This window comes from Manis javanica, chromosome 5 (genome assembly GCF_040802235.1).
Source record: "Manis javanica isolate MJ-LG chromosome 5, MJ_LKY, whole genome shotgun sequence".
Classification (NCBI taxonomy): Eukaryota; Metazoa; Chordata; class Mammalia; order Pholidota; family Manidae; genus Manis; species Manis javanica.
The window spans coordinates 26,238,060-26,259,911 of NC_133160.1; the positions used below are offsets into that span (position 1 = coordinate 26,238,060).

General features: G+C 36.5%; 1 protein-coding gene across 3 annotated transcripts in view; it reads left to right on the top strand.

The window, feature by feature from the left end:
• Positions 1 to 210: 210 nt before the first annotated feature.
• The window catches only part of RAD21L1 (RAD21 cohesin complex component like 1), a 31,775-nt gene continuing 10,133 nt past the window's right edge, over positions 211 to 21,852 (top strand). For 2 of the 3 annotated variants that reach the window (XM_017666450.3, XM_037004596.2), the window contains exons 1-10: positions 1,919 to 2,305; positions 3,456 to 3,585; positions 5,035 to 5,128; positions 13,016 to 13,122; positions 16,370 to 16,540; positions 17,464 to 17,559; positions 18,579 to 18,677; positions 20,032 to 20,258; positions 20,490 to 20,589; positions 21,409 to 21,533. In XM_017666450.3, coding sequence (XP_017521939.3) covers positions 2,117 to 2,305; positions 3,456 to 3,585; positions 5,035 to 5,128; positions 13,016 to 13,122; positions 16,370 to 16,540; positions 17,464 to 17,559; positions 18,579 to 18,677; positions 20,032 to 20,258; positions 20,490 to 20,589; positions 21,409 to 21,533 — 1,338 coding nt within the window. In that variant the 5' untranslated portion in view covers positions 1,919 to 2,116. Of the gene's footprint in view, positions 327 to 1,918; positions 2,306 to 3,455; positions 3,586 to 5,034; positions 5,129 to 13,015; positions 13,123 to 16,369; positions 16,541 to 17,463; positions 17,560 to 18,578; positions 18,678 to 20,031; positions 20,259 to 20,489; positions 20,590 to 21,408; positions 21,534 to 21,852 lie in introns of those variants that run through there. The other variant, XM_073238097.1, reaches the window with a different exon arrangement.

Consider the following 21,852-nt stretch of genomic DNA (forward strand, 5'->3'; position numbering starts at 1 on the left):
AAGTCTCCGTCCTCTGCCTGGTTGCTTCATTGCCGTGTCCACTGCCCCACCCCTAGCCCCGCCCAGTCCTCTGCCGCCCCACCCCTCTCCCTGCCTCTCCTTTGGTCCACTACCCTACCCCTCACTCCTTTACCTCCCCCTAGCCCCGCCCCGCCCCACCCCTTCCCATGTCGCCCCGCCCATTGCTCCGCTGGGCACGCCACGCCTAGCGGCGCAGGGAGCGAAGCGCCTCGGAGCTGACGGGCGCCTCCGGTTATTCCTCTTGCAGCCCTGTTTCAGGCGTGGCTTTCCTCGGACCGGCGCTGAAAGTCGGGCGCAGCCTGAGGGTCAGGAGGGACCCGGGGGGGTCTGCAGGCGAGCAGAGTGATGGAGGCCGCGGCCACCTGCTTCCCCACACGCGCCCCGCCGGGCTCCTCACCTGCGCGAGCCCCCGCACACTCTGCCTGAGGGGGGAACGCCGCTGCCGGCAGCCTTCGGGGCTGGAGGTGCTACGCGGTTGGCCTGCCCATCACGGCGGAGAACGGGCGCTAGCACCCGGCCTTGAACTCTGAGGAGTCGTCTGTGAGGGGAGCCCTTGGTGTCCCTGACCTGGGCGCTCACCGCCTTCTCCTCACAGCCTGGACACTCCCCACCCCCCATCCCCGCCCAGCACCCGCCTTTTCCTCGCGCCTCCTCGCCTTTTTGCTGTCCGGACGGAGCTCTCCCTCTTCGGCGCTCCAGGCTCCCGGAGCATCCCCGCCAGCCCGCCTTCTGCCCCTTCCCTGCCTTCTGCTCCCATTCAGCCCCGCCCTGGCCTTCCTTACCTGGGGCCCTTTCCCACCAGGTAGCTCATCCCCGCTCCTAGCGCCGTCCATTCCCGCTAGCTTTACTTTTCATGAAGTAAATTCTATCTAGAAGTAATCTACGGGACTTCTGAGGAGTTTTGTGGGGGATTTTGAGGGGGGAAGAGGGGGATATGTGCTCAAGAAAATCAATGTCTCTGGAATATTAAATTACAGGGTTTTTTTTCCTTAAAGTACATTAATAATCATACACCTGGGAGCAACTTAAAAAGATAAATTGAAATTTATTCCAAGATACCAAACACACAGACTACAAAGGAAGAACATGGAACCAAGGCAGGGACAGACCATTAACATTAAATTCTCTAGCTGTGTCATTGAGAATGTGGTTTGGTAGATTGCATAACTTTTACTTTGTGCCCAATGATTTGATTCTTGGTGTAGAAATGGGCATTGATCAAAGTTCACCTAAATTTTGAATTCTGTGGCTGACTTTTGTTTTTTGTGTTCGACTCTTTTATCAGAACTTTAAGTAGAAAAGAAGGCAAAAAGAAGCTTTTATAGTGTCAGTTTAAGATTACTTATATGTGAGCAATAATTTGATTCTTTTCTAGAGGTTGAAGTATGATATCCCTCTGTTAATGATATTTCTGAGGATAGTACAGTTTGCAGAAATGTGTATAAATTCTTTAAGTGACAGTTTTCTTTTACCACTCTTATTTCAAAACATTTTAATTTGATTCTTGTTTCCTTTCTTGCCTTCTTCTGATTTTTTTCCTGGAGTTGGTTTTCTTCATTTTCCATCTTATAGTCCTTCTGGGTTCCATTGTTTTAACTTCCAAAATTAATCAGAGCATCTTGAAGAGAACAATGAAATTCAGCACCTGGTTATAAATCAAATGACCTAGTACTTCTCAAGTTCTTAAGTTTTAGATAAGAAGTGACCTGTGTTTGCTCTTTTCGGTTTTGTCTACCTTTTCCATGCCATTGTTTTTATTTCTCTCTCTTATTTTTCCCAGTCTTTTTCCTCTTTTTGTTTGACCATATGTATAAAAAAACTCAAATTCTTTGTAGCATAAAATGTATAAAGTAATCGGTGATCAGGATACATTTAAATCAGGTGTTTTACACAATCTAATAGAGCTCTGTCATTAGTTTATAATTTTGTATTTTAAATAAAGGTTTTTTCTTTACAAGAGAGTAATTTGGATTGAATAATACATTGAATTAAAAGATACTCTTGAGTGTTATTTTGTGGAATTAATGAAAAGTGTTTTTGCTTGCTGTAAAATAGTGCTGAAAGGTTTCTGTAATCAAATTTTAAATATCTTTTAATGTTCTCTCTAGTTCATTTAATACAACTAAGGAATACAGGCAATATGTTCTACACACATGTGCTTATGAGTAAGCGAGGGCCATTGGCCAAAATCTGGCTTGCAGCTCACTGGGAGAAGAAAATCACAAAGGCCCATGTATTTGAGTGTAATCTAGAGATAACCATTGAAAAAATTCTTTCACCTAAGGTATGTTATTGATTAAAATTATAGTATGTACTTACCATGACTTATGGAGAGGAAAGGAATTAAAATACATTATATCCTGAAATACATTAACAGGGAAGTTATTTCTCAAATGGTCTCTTTTAATACCTAAACATTTATTGACTGAACATAAACATATGTTGATTTCTGTTGGTAGCTAAGGTTTCATATGTTTACCATAAATAGATTGGACCCTGAAGAATAAAGGCCAGGTTTTATACATATTTTGTAATCCTTTCTTATTCCCTAACAAAATACTATCTATATAGTAGGTACCAAATAAGTATTTCTTAGAAGAATAATGAATGAATGAATGGAGAGATTAGAATGAAAGAAGGAGGACTGCGTATAAGTTGAAATGTATATGAAAACATTTCATATAGTACTGTGTTCAATATAAAACACTATAAGAAGCTATTAGAATTTGTATTAAAATATTTTATTATTTGTATAGGTTAAATATTTTTCTGCTTGAGAGAAAAATTATTATTGAAAACCTACCATTTAAGAGACACTAGGCTAGACTTTATGTTCATTAGCTTACTTATGTTCATGACAGCCCCATAAGATGGGCTCCTTTTAGCTTCAGTGAAGTGCAGTAATTAAAAAATGAACTTTTGAGTTGGTCAAATTTAATACCATGATTTAATAGTTATGTTACTTTGGGCAAGCTGCCTAACATATTGAGTCTCATATTTTTCTCCTGTAAGTCGAGGTTGTCAAAATTAAATAAATTAACATATGCAAAACTCTTAGGATAATGCCTGGCACAAAGTAAGTATATAATAAATTGTAGCCATTATTCATAAATTGAAACTCAGGAAGTTTTAATGACTCAGACTCAGCAGCTGAGCCAAGACTTGAACCCATGTCAGCCTGACTGTGGCGTTTATATTCTTCCCATAAAGCCAATAATAACATACCTCACCTAAGTGCCACATTAGATTATCTACATTGAATAAGAAAAAAAGTTAATCATTTACAAGGTGAGGTAAAAGTTAATCTGATTCATTTTAAGATAGAAAATGTCTGCTTTTTAAAGAGAAGAAGTTTGTATGATTTTGTAATTTTCAAAGAACAGGATTTATTAGTCTAATTTTTAATATTCTAACACTTTGAAAATTATTGGAAGGTGAAAATTGCACTTCGAACTTCAGGACACCTTCTTTTGGGAGTTGTTCGAATCTATAATAGGAAAGCAAAGTATCTTTTGGCAGATTGCAGTGAAGCATTGCTTAAAATGAAGATGACATTTCGCCCAGGTAATACGTGCAGTATTGATTTGTCTCATTCATCGTGGTTCCCTTTTGCATTTTTATTTTGGGTGGGCTCTTTTAACTGGTGGCACTCTATATAATTCCAGGGTGAGTATAGTGAATGTAAACTTCCTCTTGATTGTATCTAAGTTTCCATGGTTAAGGACAAATTATATTCCTTCCCTTGCTCTTTTCCTGTGTTTGGAGGAAAACTTCTAATGTTCCTGCCTATATACATAAGATATATACTTAGAGCTACCACACTTGTTTAAGAAACTCTGCTATTCAGTTTTAGTGGGTCACTTAGTTTGTCATATCTGTTTTCGCCTTTAAGAGATAAATTAGAAACAGTGTGACTGACAAAACCTAGATATCGATAATTGTTCTTATTGTCAGAATTCTCAAGACTCTAGGTAGCATGCTATTTATTAAATATAGAAAATATCCAGGCATTCCAAAGTGCTAAAGATTTATGTGTTTACATGTATCATAATGCCTTCATATTTTAATTTTACATTCATCATTTTCCATCTTGTATTATGGTTATTTAGGCACCTTGCCTCTCACACTAGACTCCAAGCTCATTGAAGGCAACACCTTTGTCATATACATTTTCTGAATCTTCTATAGTACTTGTCTCAGTGCTGTGAACATACTATTCCCCCAATTAATATTTGATAAACCAGGATTACAGGTTTGTTTTCTTTATTTAAGGTATTTGGAGAATCTCTAGGTAGATTTATTCTCATATCAAATATAGTTTTTTCACTATTTCATTTATATATTCCATAGATTTTTATTGATCCCATACTTTGTGCTAAACACTATGTTAGGCTTTGAGATACAAGGACAAACAAGACAGATAAGCTCCCTTTTGGTCTGTTGAGGAAATTAAATAAAAAGTTTTTTTTACGTTATTACAGTAAGTATAGATTGTGATTGTGCTATGCAGGAATATAAGCAGAGTATTACAACAGAAAAATAACACAAAAATTTACTTGAGTTAGGCTAGTCAGTCAGGAAAAGCCTTTATGGGGAGTATAGTTAAAGCTCAAACTTGGAGAGTGAGAAGTACCCAGCCATGTTAAAAAGTCCCTGAGGGAATAGCATTCTGGGCAAGGGAAACTGTAGAGCAAAGATCTTGAGGTGGAAAAGTGCTTGACTTGGTCAGAGAACAAAAAAGGTCAGTATGGTTGGAGTATATTGACTGAGGGAAAGAGTGTCATTAGATGATACTGATAGGTTTGTAGGGCTGCAGAAGCCTTGATTAGAAGTTTAGATTTTATTTAAATGCACTGGGGAAGTCGCTGAATCATTTTAAGCATGGGAGTGAGCTGGTCTGGTTGCACTGAAAAAAATATCACTGGCTGCTTTGTGGAGAAGGAATTGAAGAGTTTGGAGTTTCTTATTTTATATAACATTACTTACTGAGTGTGGCTTTTGATTCTTTCTCAGGACTGGTTGACCTCCCCAAAGAGAATTTTGAAGCAGCTTACAACACTATCACATTGCCAGAAGAATTCCATGATTTTGACACCCAGAATGTGAAGTAAATTATTTGTTTTCCTTCAGTCTGATTTTCTTGGTATTTTGTTTTCATTTTCAGATTTTATGAATGCAAATAGAATATGGTTAACAGCTAAAGTACACATACAGTTGACAAAGACTTAAATTTACTGTGGAATTTTTATACACAGCACCGGATAAGTATCATTATATTTGCTGAATGTAGTTTGCAATATTGGCAATATAGTCATCCAGTCATTCAGTAAATATTTATTGGGTGCTTTCCATATGCCAAGTACTGTTCTAGGGACTAAGAAGATAGCAATGAATAATAGCTCCTGGGAGCATGATCTTACATTTTAGTTCGGATAGACAAGCAATAAACAAACAAGTAAGTATATAATATGCCAGAAAATAGTCAGCATTAAGATGAGAAATAGAAAATAAATAATAAGATTGTCAGGAAAGGCTTTTCTAATAAGCTCACACACAATCTTAAAGAAAGTGAAGAAACAAACCATTCAATAATGTGGGGAAGAATGTTCCAGATAGAACAAGTGGAAAGGCCCAAAGTCAGAAAACATTGGACATATTCAAAGAACAGCAAGGAAGCAAGTGAGACTGGAGAGGACTAAATAGGGGTTCAAGTAGGCAATGAGGTCAGAGAGATAGTTGGAGGTGCAGATGATGTATGGTGGTGTAGGCTACAATGAAGATTTTTATATTACTTAGACAGTTTTGAATAGGAGAGTGACTGGATCTGACTTGATTTCAACATGCTCCCCTTCAATACTTACTATAAGGGGGAAAAGAAAGGGGCAGAGAGCCTGTGAGATTACTGCAGTAAGAAGTCCAGGTGAGAGATGACCATCTGTGATCAGTTTTTCATCTTCATTTTTTCATAGTGGTAGCAGTCAAGATATGGATATAGTTTGAAGGCAGAGCCAACAGGATTTGCTAACAGATTGGATATAATTTAGGAGAAAGGAAGAAGTGGAGGATGACTGTGTGATTTTTAACCTGAGAATAGATTTACCACTTAATGATATTAGGATAACTAGCGATTGGCAGGTTTAAGAGAGGCAGGGTAAAAGCGGTAAATCAGACTTTGGACATTAAGTTTTGTGTGTTTTTTATTTTATTTTATTTTATTATTTTATTTTTTCTTTTCTTTTCTTTTCTTTTATATTTTAAATTTTGTTATAATTAATCTACAATTACATGAAGAACATTATGTTTACTAGGGTCCCTCCTTCACCAAGTCACAAACCCCATTACAGTCACTGTGCATCACCGTAGTAAGATGTTGTAGGATCACTTCTTGTCTTCTCTGTGTTGCACAGCCCTCCCCGTGCCCCCCCACCGACATTATACATGCTAATTGCAATGTCCCCTTTCTTTTTCCCTGCCTTTATCCCTCCCTTCCCTCCCATTCTCCTCAGTCCCTTTCCCTTTGGTAACTGTTAGTCCATTCTTGGGTTCTGTGATTCTGCTGCTGTTTTGTTCCTTCACTTTTTCTTTGTTCTTATACGCTACATATGAGTGAAATCATTTGGTATTTGTCTTTCTCCACCTGGCTTATTTCACTGAGCATAATACCCTCTAGCTCCATCCATGTTGTTGCAAATGGTAGGATTTGTTTTCTTCTTATGACTGAATAATATTCCATTGTGTATATGTACAACAACTTCTTTCTCCATTCATCAATGGACATTTAGGTTGCTTCCATTTCTTGGCTATTGTAAACAGTGCTGCGATAAACATAGGGGTGCATCTGTCTTTTTCAAACTGGGATGCTGCATTCTTAGGGTAAGTTCCTAGAAGTGGAATTCCTGGGTCAATGGTATTTCTATTTTGAGGAACCTCCATATTGCTTTCCACAATGGTTGAACTAATTTACTTTCCCACCAGCAGCGTAGGAGGGTTCCCCTTTCTCCACAACCTCGCCAACATTTGTTCTTTGTCTTTTGGATGATGGCGATCCTTACTGGTGTGAGGTGATATCTCATTGTGGTTTTAATTTGCATTTCTCTGATAACTAGTGATCTGGAGCATCTTTTCATGTGTCTGTTGGCCATCTGAATTTCTTCTTTAGAGAACTGTCTGTTCATCTCCCTTGCCCGTTTTTTAATTGGATTACTTGTTTTTTGTTTATTGTGGTGCGTGAGCTCTTTATATATTTTAGATCTCAAGCCTTTATCGGATCTGTCATTTATGAATATATTCTCCCATACTGTAGGATACCTTTTTGTTCTATTGATGGTGTCCTTTGCTGTACAGAAGCTTTTCAGATTGATGTAGTCCCACTTGTTCATTTTTGGTTTTGTTTCCCTTGCCCGGGGAGATAGATTCATGAAGAAGTCACTCATGTTTATGTCCAAGAGATTTTTGCCTATGTTTTTTTCTAAGAGTTTTATGGTTTCATGACTTACATTCAGGTCTTTGATCCATTTCAAATTTACTTTTGTGTATGGGGTTAGACAGTGAGCCAGTTTCATTCTCTTACATGTAGCTGTCCAGTTTTGCCAGCACCATCTGTTGAAGAGACTGTCATTTCCCCATTGTATGTCCATGGCTCCTTTATCATATATTAATTGACCATATATGTTTGGGTTAATGTCTGGAGTCTCTATTCTGTTCCACTGGTCTGTGGCTCTGTTCTTGTGCCAGTACCAAATTGTCTTGATTACTGTGGCTTTGTAGTAGAGCTTGATGTTGGGGAGTGAGAGCCCCCCCCACTTTATTCTTCCTTCTCAGGATTACTGTGGCTATTCAGGGTCTTTGGTGTTTCTATATGAATTTTTGAACTATTTGTTCCAGTTCGTTGAAGAATGCTGCTGCTAATTTGATAGAAATTGTATCAAATCTGTATTGCTTTGGGCAGGATGGCCATTTTGACAATATTAATTCTTCCTAGCCAAGAGCATGGAATGAGTTCCATTTGTTAGTGTCCCCTTTAATTTCTCTTGAGAGTGTCTTATAGTTTTCAGGGTATAGGTCTTTCATTTCCTTGGTTAGGTTTATTCCCAGGTATTTTATTCTTTTTGATGCAATTGTGAATGGAATTGTTTTCCTGATTTCTCTTTCTATTTGTTCATTGTTAGTGTATAGGAAAGCCACAGATTTCTGTGTGTTAATTTTGTATCCTGCAACTTTGCTGTATTCTGATATCAGTTCTAGTAGTTTTGGAGTGGAGTCTTTAAGGTTTTTTATGTACAGAATCATGTCATCTGCAAACAGTGACAGTTGAACTTCTTCTTTACCAATCTGGATTCCTTGTATTTCTTTGTCTTGTCTAATTGCCATGGCTAGGACCTCCAGTACTATGTTAAATAACAGTGGGGAGAGTGGGCATCCCTGTCTTGTTCCCAATCTCAGAGGAAAAGCTTTCAGCTTCTTACTGTTCAATATGATGTTAGCTGTGGGTTTATCATATATGGCCTTTATTATGTTGAGATACTTGCCCTCTATACCCATTTTGCTGAGAATTTTTATCATGAATAGATGCTGAATTTTGTCGAATGTTTTTTCAGCATCTATGGAGATGATTATGTGGTTTTTGTCCTCCTTTTTGTTTATGTGGTGGACGATGTTGATGGATTTTCGGATGTTGTACCATCCTTGCATCCCTGGGATGAATCCCACTTGGTCATCATGTATGATCCTTTTGATATATTTTTTAATTCGATTTGCTAATATTTTGTTGAGTATTTTTGCATCTACATTCATCAGGGATATTGGTCTGTAATTTTCTTTTTTCTTGAGGTCTTTGCCTGTTTTGGTATTAGGGTGATGTTGGCTTCATAGAATGAGTTTGGGAGTACTCCCTTCTCTTCTATTTTTTGTAAAACTTTAAGGAGAATGGGTATTATGTCTTCTCTGTATGTCTGATAAAATTCCAAGGTAAATCCATCTGGCCCAGGGGTTTTGTTCTTGGGTGGTTTTTTGATTACTGCTTCAACTTCTTTGCTTGTAATTGGTTTGTTTAAATTTTGTGTTTCTTCCTTGGTCAGTCTTGAAAGGTTGTATTTTTCTAGGAAGTTTTCCATTTCTTCTCGGTTTTCCAGCTTATTAGCATATAGGTTTTCATAGTATTCTCTAATAATTCCTTGTATTTCTGTGGGATCCATCGTGATTTTTCCTTTCTCATTTCTGATTCTGTTGATGTGTGTTGATTCTCTTTTTCTCTTATTAAGTTTGGCTAGAGGCTTATCTATTTTGTTTATTTTCTCAAAGAACCAGCTCTTAGTTTCATTGATATTTTTCTATTGTTTCATTCTTCTCTATTTTATTTATTTCTTCTCTGATCTTTATTATGTCCCTCCTTCTGCTGACTTTAGGCGTCATTTGTCCTTCTTTTTCCAATTTTGATAATTGTGACGTTAGACCATTCATTTGGGATTATTCTTCCTTCTTTAAGTATGCCTGTATTGCTATATAGTTTCCTCTTAAGTCTGCTTTCTTTGCATCCCACAGAAGTTGTGGCTTCGTGTTGTTGTCATTTGTTTCTATATATTGCTTGATCTCTATTTTAATTTGGTCATTGATCCATTGATTATTTAGGAGCATGTTGTTAAGCCTCCATGTGATTGTGAGCCTTTTTGCTTTCTTTGTACAATTTATTTCTAGTTTTATACCTCTGTGGTCTGAAAAGTTGGTTGGTAGGATTTCAATCTTTTTGAATTTACTGAGGCTCTTTTTGTGGCCTAGTATGTGGTCTATTCTGGAGAATGTTCCATGTGCACTTGACAAGAATGTGTATCCTGTTGCTTTTGGATGTAGAGTTCTATAGATGTCTATTAGGTCCATCTGTTCTAGTGTGTTGTTCAGTGCCTCTGTGTCCTTACTTATTTTCTGTCTGGTGGCTCTGTCCTTTGGAGTGAGTGGCATGTTGAAGTCTCCTAAAATGAATGCATTGCAGTCTATTTCCTCCTTTAATTCTGTTAGTATTTGTTTCACATATGCTGGTGCCTCTGTGTTGGTGCATATATATTTATAATGGTTATATCCTCTTGTTGGACTGAGTCCTTTATCATTATGTAGTGTCCTTCTTGATTTCTTATTACTTTCTTTGTTTTGACGTTTATTTTGTCTGATACTAGTACTGCAGCACCTTCTTTTTTCTCCCTGTTGTTTGCATGAAATATCTTTTTCCATCCCTTGACTTTTAGTCTGTACATGTCTTTGGGTTTGAGGTGAGTCTCTTGTAAGTAGCATATAGGTGGGTCTTCCTTTTTTATCCATTCTATTACTCTGTGTCTTTTTATTGGTGCATTCAGTCCATTTACATTTAGGGTTATTATTGAAAGATATGTACTTATTGCCATTGCAGGCTTTAGATTCGTGGTTACCAAAGGTTCAAGGTTAGCTTCTTTAGAGTCTTACTGTCTAACTTAACTCGCTTATTGAGCTATTATAAACACTGTCTGGTGATTCTTTATTTCTCTCCCTTCTTATTCCTCCTCCTCCATTCTTTATATGTTGGTTGTTTTATTCTGTGCTCTTTTGTGTTTTCTTTGATTACTTTTGTGGGTAGTTGATTTTATTTTTTGCCTTTAGTTAGTATTTGGTTGGTCTGCTTTCTTTGCTGTGATTTTATTTTCTCTGGTGACATCTATTTAGCCTTAGGAGTGCTCCCATCTAGAGTAGTACCTCTAAAATACCCTGTAGAGGTGGTTTGTAGGAGGCAAATTTCCTCAACTTTTGCTTGTCTGGGAATTGTTTAATCCCTCCTTCATATTTAAATGATAATCATGCTGGATACAGTATTCTTGGTTCAAGGCCCTTCTGTTTCATTGCATTAAATATATCATGTCATTCTTTTCTGGCCTGTAAGGTTTCTGTTGAGAAGTCTGATGATAGCCCGATGGGTTTTCCTTTGTAAGTGACCTTTTTCCTCTCTCTAGCTGCCTTTAAAACTCTGTCCTTGTCCTTGATCTTTGCCATTTTAATTATTATGTGTCTTGGTGTTGTCCTCCTTGGGTCCCTTCTGTTGGGAGTTCTGTGTACTTCTGTGGTCTGAGCGATTATTTCCTCCTCCAGTTTGGGGAAGTTTTCAGCAATTATTTCTTCAAAAATACTTTTTACCCCTTTTTCTCTCTCTTCTTCTTCTGGTACCCCTATAATGCAGTTATTGTTCCTTTTGGATTGGTCACACAGTTCTCTTAATATTGTTTCATTCCTGGAGATCCTTTTATCTCTCTCTGTGTCAGTTTCTCTGTGTTCCTGTTCTCTGATTTATATTCTGTTAACTGCCTCTTGAACCTCATCCAGTCTGCTCTTAAGTCCTTCCAGAGATTGTTTCATTTCTGTAATCTCCTTCCAGACTTCATCCCTTAGCTCTTGCATATTTCTCTGAAGATACATCAGCATGGTTATGACCTTTATTTTGAATTCTTTTTCAGGTAGATTGGTTAAGTCTATCTACTTCTCAGAGGTTGTCTCTGTTATTTTGGTCTGAATCAACTTCTTCTGCCTTTTCATGGTGATAGAGGTAGTTGTGGGGAGCTGGTGCATGTGTCGACTGGGAGAATGTCTCTTCTTGCTAGTTGTGGCCTTCCTTTCCTGGGAGAACAGCGACCCCTAGCGCCCTGTGCTGGGCAGCTGCGCATAGATGGGGTGTCTGATTCTTGGCTGGCTGCTGTGGAAGAAGCTCTGCCCAGTTGCTGTGGGCGTGGCCACTGCCTCTATGGTGGAGTCGCGCCGAAGGGGGAATGGGCAGAAGGCTGTTTATCACTGTGAGGGGCCTCCGAGCTGCACTGCTGCCCAGGGGGTTGGGGCACCTGGAGTGCCCCAGTATTCCCAGTTACTGGGCTGATTGCGCCAGAGCACTTCCATCCAGCTGTGAGGCTCCTGTCCCTTCAAGATTTTCAAAGGGCACTCACTTTTCTTTTGTCCCAGGGACGCCGGCTGTGGTGACCTGCTCACAGGTCTTACTGTCCTGTTTCCCTAGTATCCAGCATACTAAGCACTGTGTGTCTGCATTCTCAGTACGGATGGCTAGGGCTGGGCATTTAGCAGTCCTGGGCTCCCTCTCCCTCCCCTTTCTGACTCCTCTCCTCCCACTGTGGATCTGGGGTGAAGGGCACTCTGGTCCCATGGGCCGCGGCTTGTATCTTACCCCCTTTGCAAGGTGCTGGGTTCTCGGAGGTGTAGATGTAGTTTGGCTATTGTCCTGTGTCTTCTGGTCTCTCTTTTAGGAATAATTGTATTTGTTGTATTTTCAAATAAATATATATAGTTTTGGGAGGAGATTTCTGCTGCTCTCCTCATGCTGCCATCTAGGCTTCTGTCCCTGGACATTTAGTTTTGAGATACTTGTTACACATTCAAGGGGAGTAAGAAGATAGTTGAATATCTGGGTCTGAAATTCAGGAAAGAAGTGTGGATAGGATATATAATTGAGGAGTTGTGAGTATATACATGGAACTTTAACCATGAGTCAAGAGACGCCCAAGGGAGTGAGTGTAGATTTAAGAGAGAGAGAGAGAGATCTAAGGAGAGTGTTGAGTCATTTCTAATAGTTAATAGTTAATTCCTTATAGTTAATAGTCTGGGAGATGAGAAAGAACTAACAAAGGAGATGGAAAAGGAGCAGCCATGAGATAGAAAGAAAATCAAGAGTAGAATCCAGAGGCCAGGAGAAGAATATATTCCATAAGAAGGAGAGTGAATATCTATTTCAAATACTGTTCAAATAAGGACTGAGAATTGACCATTGGGTTTGGTAACCTGGAGATCGTTTGTATATATGCATGTATTATAAGCTAGCATTTATAAGTAAGTAATACTATTAAGAAAATAAAAGTTCTTTATTTTTATAATAAAACTTGTTTTTTTGTTTTAGGGTTTTTTTTTTTTTTTTTTTAGTATACTTCACAATCACTGTGTTCTGTTCACATGTTTTCCTCCATCTTGTATTTCTCCATAGTGCTATTGATGTTTCAGAACACTTTACTCGGAACCAAAGCAGACCAGAAGAAATCACACTTAAAGAAGATTATACCAATGATCTACTTTTCCAAGCCAGGAGCTTTGGTGAGAATATTTGAGAAATTAAAATTACAAGTCATAGTCAATTATATTTGCATTTTTATACTGAAATGATGCCAATAGATATAGCTATTTCTAGGCCAGTAGAGATATCTTTAGGATGAATCACTTGATTTATAAATATAACCCCCAATAAGTTTGTCCTTGCCTTTTTCTTGTATAGGTGTCAGTGCCAAGATTCAGTCTATACTTCCCTTCTCAGTGTACAACCATTTATTGAATACCTACTAATATGTCAGGAGCTGTCATAGGCACAGGCAATACAAAGTTTAAAGAAGCATTTCCTGCCCTTGAGGAACTTCAGGCTGGGAGAGAGACATGCAAATATACAGTTGCTGTAGTTAACATATATGCAAGGCTTTACATGTGTGCTGTATACAGTGCCTTCAAAATATTTTATCTAATATATAATGATATCAATTATAAAATAAGATTTCTAAATGGCTTGGGAATGAGTAGGAAATGCCACACACTCACTACACATTGATTGTGAAACAAACTGAACTAAAATGTGAATACATTTTAGAACTGAACCTATATGGTGTGATTTAATGATATAGTATTTGTTCCTTTTGTGGCATTTGCCACTCTCTGTCTTATACCATGATATTTTATACCTGCTGTATTGATCTGAAAACTCCATAAAGGTCATATTTGCATCATATTCATCTTTGGCTTTCTTACAGTGCCTAAAGCAGTGAGTATAGGAAGAAGATGGTCTAAATCTGTTTTAGGTAGGGGAGGATGGTCAAGGCAGTAATGTTTAAGCTACATCTCAACCTCTACTTCTTATCCTTACTCTTGTTCCCTAACTCTTACAACCTGTAGCAGTGTTTCTCAAATGATCTGTGGTACAGGACCAGTTTTATAATTGTTGTCAATTTTCCATCTATTATGGAATGAAACTTTTGTAAAATATAAGGAAAATTACTAGAAAAACTAAAAGTTTAAAAATCAAAAAATATACCTCAAGTTTTTGTTATTAGACTCAACACATATAAAATTTCTCTTTGAAGTAGAAAACTTCCTAAACATTTACCTCTAATTTGTGTATTTACTCTTGTCGGGGACTAGCACCAATTCACAGACCATACTTTGAGTAGTATGGATCTCTTATGGCTGTAACTCCCAATCTTAAAATGCAATACATTAGCAAAGAGTTAATTATATTCCCTACTGCCCATTTCCCTGTAAATACTACTACTCTTCTTTAGGACTGGAACTTCAGGATCACTTTTATCTACACTTTCCATAAGCTTCCTACCAGTGCTGGTTAACCACCACAACAAAAAATCAGAAATGTCTCTCAGGTTCTTCTTCCTATTCCCCTAGCCACAAATACAATTCACCAGTAATAAAGGCCTGGCATACTGTAATACTATCCAGCACATCTTCCAGGCTTTTCCTACATTTCATATTCCCTGCAAGAGCAATTGTCCTTAAATTCCATTTCTTTCCATGTCATATTCCTCTGCTTAAGCACCTTGGGTTGCTCTGACTTACTGATAGATGCCCCAACCTATCCTTAAGGCCCTCTACCAATTTATCACCTTTTTCTTCTATCAAGTCCATTTGTTTTACTCTTAATACAGACTTTTTGCAATAGTCAAGCAAATGTTTTATGAGCCAACCAATACAATATAGTTCTCAGTTCTCTGTCTTCTACAATTCAAAAAGGTAGGAAGAACATGTTCTTAGTAGACCAGTTACTGGGCAGGTTTAAATCTGGACTTTCTCTTGACTTTGCTGTGTGATACTGGGCAACTTGCCTAACTTCTCTGAGACTTACTCCCCTATTTGTAAAATTGGGATACCACCTGCAGTATCACACAGTTATTTCCCTTGTTCCCTCCGGCAATCCTTTTCACCTTAAATGGTTTCCCCCTCCTTCAAGAACTAGCTCAACCTTATGTCTATTAATAAATGCTCAATATTAATCCATCCTATTGTGTATTATAATATTAAGATTAAAGACAATGATTATTTCAATTTTTTTAGTAATCTCAGGTTCTTGTGATAGTCTTTGCTCAGAATATAATCTGTTTATAAATATTATAATCTTACTGACCAATGCTGATTTTTCTTTTGGGAGCTAGCAAGCTGCATTTGGAAGATGTGAACACATTTTTTAGTTTTTTTTGGAATACTCAATATTTCCTATTGTGCAACTCTTTAGCCTAGCAAAATGAAGGTTGCCTTTTACAACTTTTCCTTTCTAGAAGATGTAGGCCTAGAAAAGAATTTTAAATATGAGTGATATTTTCTGATTTTCTTTACCGACTAGCACTAACATGGGTTGTTAGAGGGAGGGAAGAAATGACTGACCTCTGAACTGTAGAATTTCAGGCTCCTGCACCTGGAGATTCAAACCTAAGGAAGGGAAAGAATATGCATGTGCTGATAGCCAATCTGGAAGTAGGTTAATTTGAAACGATGTTCATTTTATCTGCAGTTGTCAGTGTATTAGGAATTTTCTCTCATAAGTCCCCATTTTGTAAAATATTTTACCAGTCAGAATTCTAACATTGAAGTTATCATGATCTATGCTGGGTTCAGATCCTGGCTCTGAAGTCATTCATTATGGTATAACTTTGTACAAGTTATGAAACTTTTCTGTGGATGTGTTTACTTGTCTGTACAATGAGAATTATTATAGTATCTTCTATTACATAATATAATGCACAAAATAAGCACTCAGTTAATGTTAGCTGACTGGGTTTTGTCTTTTTTACTGCTGTACCTCCAACCCCTAGCATATTGCCTAATCCCATTCAATAAATATTTATTGAATGAGTGCTGTAAACCCATTCTTTAATATTTTACCTACCTTTCCATTCCTACAAAGGCAGATATGCTTCTTATTTTCCAAGCCCACATTATGGATAAAAAACATAGGCATTGTCCCTGAAATAATATGAAATAATAGTTCATCAACCAGAACATAACCTGCCTAAAATAGAATAAATCATTCCACTGCCAATAATAACCTCCTGGAAAATTATTAAACCAAAACACAACTAAAAACTCTATCCTGATGTTATGGCATTTTTTCCCTATTATTAGAAAAAGCATTAGACTAGAAATCCAGTCTGTACTGATTAACTGGGTGACTTTAGTTGAATATTCAAATGAGTTTTTAAGCTTTCATTTTTTCTTCCCTGTAAAATTTCCTTCTAACCCTAAAATTCTGTGTTTCTATGACTCACTATTAATGGTACATATATACATTTAGGGGAGGAATCTGAAATTCTCAGAAAACAGAGCTTCTTTGATGACAACTTTCTGCTGAATTCCAGTGGTCCTTCAGTTGAACATAGTTCTGGAAGCCTCAATGGAGAAAATTTTCTCTTCTATGACAGTGGAGATGGATTTGGAGATGACGGGGCTGCAGGAGAAATGATTGGTATGCTGTCTGGTTATATAGAAATTGGATATTTCAATCAAATTACTTTCATGTATTAGTAGATTTATTAGATCAAACTAAAATGGCTTCTGTCATATAAATCAACATATTTTTTACACATGTTTTCAAGTCTATGGTGTATTTAAAAATTTAGTTTGGGTCTAAGTAAATAGCTGTATGTTTAAACACATTTTTTATGGAGGTTGTAAAAAACTGCTTGCTTTTATTTTTACAAAAGTTTAATTGTTTTAATTTTTAGAGGGGAAGGAATAAAGTTAGTATATTCTTCATGAAGTATACTAGATCATATACTGGAAAGCATTGTTTTCTTTAATAGAAAATGTTGGACAGCTATTCTAAAGGATCTGTCAAGCATTTTATATTCTAATTTTATATTTATTTATGATGTTATAAAATAATCACAGAAACAGGGCAGACAAAAACTGGAAAATTTAAATACACATATTTTAAAGATACTGACTGCTGTATATCAAGTCTTTTTAAAGTTGCCTAGTTTACGTTAAAAGGCTGGTTATGCAAACTTCTTGAAATTTGAAAATTATGAGAAAACAATGCTCAACCTTAGATCTCTATCAAAGGAGTTTGAAATCTTTTACTTCTTGATCTGAAATCCAAACATGGCTTTGTAACAAGGCTACTATTTTTGGTATTAGTTTGGTAAACATTTCCTGAAATTAAACATCTAAAAATACATTTTTAATAAAGGAAAGAAATGAAACATAAAATTCTATGTTATCTTGAATAAAATATGACAGTCTATTTAACCAATCAAATTAATTAAGTAGGGTTCTTTAATTTTGTATCCCTTCACAAACCTTGCATACAGTGATGTCAATAAATGTTTAGTGAACAAGTGACAGATTTAGCTCTGTATAACAGAAGTATTAATTGTGTTTTTCAAGACAGTCTTTTGCAAAGTGATCAGAATATCCTCTTAGAAGACATGAATTTGGACAGAAAAGTTTCCCTGCCTTCTGAGCCTTCTGATACTATAATGAGTATGTTGAAATGTTCTTTTGTGTAGAAAGTGAACAGATATGAATATTCAAATTAAGCACTAAAACTTCTAGGTTTAAGTGGCAATATAATATGGTGAAAGATAATAATAAAGAATATTGTCCTCAGACATTCTTAGTCTGACTCCGGACAACATAGACTAGGAAACTAGATTCTGAGAAAGGTACAATGATGGTTATTTAACCGGGATTGGGTTTCTTTGATATGAGAGCATATTTAAATACTCTGACAAGTACTATGCTTTTAAGTCATTAAAATGACATGTTAATTGTAAAAACCATTGTTTCACATTAATATGGTATTATTAATGTTAATACCATATTAAATACATTAATATGGTATTATTAATTACTAATATTAAAAACCATATTAACATTAATGTAAGTTGACAATCTATGCACAATTTGAGAAAAATTACAAATGGGGGAATATTTTCTACTTGAAACTCATGTGAGGCTACCACAGATGATTTGAGGTCTTTTAGTCTGATTTTCCGTAAGAATTAAAAGTACAATTAGCCCCATTTTGATTCTTCACTCTTTTTCATGGTACATTTGCTTTCTAACACAACAGTAGAAATTTAAAATATGAAAAGAGATAGGAAATAAAAATTTAGTTATGGTTCTTTATTCATTTATAATTAAATGATTTAACAGAATACAAAATTTTAGCAGCCATATAATCAAATTTATGTCATGTATTGTGGTTGCTACCACTGTTTTCACTTCTGCTGGGACTGTAGTTGTAGTCACTTCCAAGTCCAGCCTTAGATGTTGCAGGTGATGATACCTGACTCACCTAGACACTCTGGGTCCCAGACCATATAATCTCTGAGCCTCTTCAACTCTATGAAAAATACATGATTCTGAGAATTCAGATGTGGCTCCAAATTAGCAATATAAATTTTCAATTAGTTTATTTTTTACTTTAATTCTCATGTAGGCCTCTAGTCTGTAACATAACTATTATCTTTTATAACTCCTTTTATTATGATGTTTAGTAGAACTAGAAAATCCAGAGTGTATATGTCCACCTGAGAGTGAAACCGCATTATCAAATGAAGAAGAAAGATTTACGCTTGACCCAATTGATGCTTCAGGTCAGACTCATTCATGTTTTTATTTTTATGTTTGATACACTACTCTCTTATTTACTGTGAGGTATTTGAATAATCTATGACATATTATAGGAGGTAGTCAATGTAGTAATGACATTTGCAATACAATAGGGAAAGAGTGTAAAGTAAATTTGAGATGATCTTTTCATATATTCAATCCTGGTCAAGCCATATATCCAGCTTGGGAAACTGGACAATTTAAAATTGAGTTCAATTCCCGTAGTTATTGAGCTATTATTCTGCATTGGGCACAGAAATAAAAAAGACATAGTTAATTTCTTAATAAGCTTAAAACTGGTCAGGAAGATATGTAAATATGCAAATAAAAAAATAAGGCAGAATAAAAGGATCAGGAGAGAGGCACTATGCCCTTTTACATTTCAAGCCTGTTTTTAGGAATAAACAATAAATATGAATCTAATATATAATTTGGCCTTACAAGAATATCCTAGTTGTAAATAGTATAATTGATTTGAATTTTAGTTTCTAGACTCAGGCTTACAAGGAAGAAAGCCTTCAAGTTTTTTTTCTTTACTAACTCAACTCTGAGCCTCTACCCCACCCAGCTGGCAAACCTTCAAGATCTGCATAGCTTCCCTATCTGCCCTACTAATAGCAAACTTTTGAGGAAGGGATGTGGCAGGCAAAAGTGAACTTCTGGTCATCAGCACACCAGTCTGTGGTGCCCACTGTACCAGACTACATAGCCTCTGTGATCTTGTCAGTATTCCCAGGATTCTACTGAGGCACATCAGCGGGCGGGTTTACTGATCCTCTTTACTCTCTTATCTCAGATCTTTACCCATTCTGGAGCATCTAACCCTTCTTCCCCTTTTACTTCTTTATTAAGGAAAAGCTTGATTCCTGCTTTGTACCTGGTAAAATTACCCAAAGGAGCAAAATCCCATGGGCCTACGTACCTACTTGGAATTTGTGTATGAATTTCAGTGTGGGAGGGAAAATATACTGGACAAATACAAATTAATGTTTCAAAAGTTGTCGTGTTAATGGATATTTTAAAGAACCTCAAAATTTGGTGACTTGTCTCTCAGTATACCTTCTGCTCCACATTTCCTCAGTGGTCCACTTAGATCAACAGAGTCCTTCCTAAGCACCTTCAAGGAGCACTTTGCAAAATGTGTCAACTATTCGCTCCTGACTCTAGCTGTGCAAAAACCTTGTGAAGCATTCTTTTCAGCAGTAACAAGGGAGTTTTCATCCCAAGGCAACTCTGTAGGTTGTATTGTGCTAGACATTTCTTAGATATGCAGTGCCTAGAATAAAATTTTACAAAGCTTTACAACCAATCACATTTGTGCCTATGTCTTATATTTAGACATTGCTGAGAAAAGGAGAGGCAAAAAGAGGAAATTGCTCATAGATCCAGTCAAGGAGATCAGTAGCAAAATTATGTATAAACAGCTTACTTCCTTTGAGGATACACTCATGATTTTGGAACTTGCACCTCCTACCCGAAGAATGATGATGTGGAAAAAGAAGGGAGGAGTGGACACACTTCTCTTAACTCCTGCCCAGGATTTAACTCACGCTGAACTGAAAATGGTAATAGTTTCCGTCCTTTCACATGGGTACGATGTTTGCTTATAAATAAATAAATGCATATTTACATTCATATATAAAACAGAATTTAAACTTCTGGGAAAAAAACCCTTTCCTTTGAATTAATTTGCTGGGGGTGTGTATACGAATTATAGTTTTTACTTTTTAGCATATGTGCTTGTATTTTATTGAATTGCTTTACTTAAAAACAAATAAAAATGTATATTTTTACAGTTGTTTACAAAATGTTTTCTGTCCTCCGGCTTTAAACTTGGAAGAAAATTGATACAAAAAGAGTCAGTAAGGGAAGAAATGGGAAGCAAAAACATAGTAGGTGAGACATCCTAATTCTGTTGGTGTTGTGGGGAATGTTATAGAAACAAAAATTTTACATTTCAAAATGAAGATGGCATCCAATTTCATATACCCCAATATAGAGGCTAGCTCTAGAAGAGTATTTGAACTTCAAAAAATCCTGTTATGTCAGCATTGCGTTTTTCTGCTTTGCCAATTAATGTTGGTCCAATAAGCTATGTCAAAAAGATGAAGTAAAGATACTATGTGGAATCTTCTTAATCACAGTCTTTCCCACATCCCTTACCCCTACAGGCAGTACTCAAAAACTTTCAACAAAGAAAATTTTTACATCTACTAGGGTAATGTTTCACTTTAAAACAACTAACATGAAAAGTCACCTAGTGATAAGAATAACAAACTATATAATTAACCTTAGACATATCCATCTACTCAGAGGATACACGAAGTATTGATAATTGTTGATTATTAACATGGCTTTTAAAGGAATGACAAAACCACCTTATGTGCAGAGTGTACCTCTGCTTCCTAAAATTATTAAAATCTTCAGAACAATATGCCAAGATGGGCTTTTGCTTGAACTATACATGCTGTCTTGCGAGCGAATGTGTGGGAGTGAGTGTGGAGGAGATAATTGGTGGAGGATGGAGATTAGAGGCAATAAGAGAAATACAAAGGAAAGATAAATATGTGAGACTTGGGGAGCTATAAGAAACTCTGTGTACCTTTTGCTTAAATTCTTGGCCTCCAACTTGTCTGTCAGAAGTTTTGTTTTCCTGATTCCCAGTTTAATTTTGAAAGATATTTTGGTGAAATTTTTACTTTTATAATATCTCAGAGACCTCTGTGATAGAAGAGCCAAATTCCCAGCAAGAGTTAAATCAACCCAAAACATGGAAGGATGTGATTAATGGATCTAAGTGTAGCTCTCATGAGGATACCAATAAAAATATTAACCCTGAGGTAAGTTAGCCAAAGAGAATCATAAATATATTATTGTTGTTTTGACACAGATGAAGTGAAGGAACATTGAGACTCTAGTATATCTTATCTTCTTACATTTATAGTTTATGTTTCAACTTATGTTATTCTATAATTTCTATAGCAAGTAGCAGTACCACAGGGTCAAACATGATTTTCATCTGTAAAACAGTATTTTCTAGAAGTTTACAAGATGAGTACTTTCATACTGAAATAGTATTTGATGGTACATTAAATAAATCATTATACTTGAATTTAGTTATATGCTGAGAATACTACTAGGCCCCACATTCAGTATAGT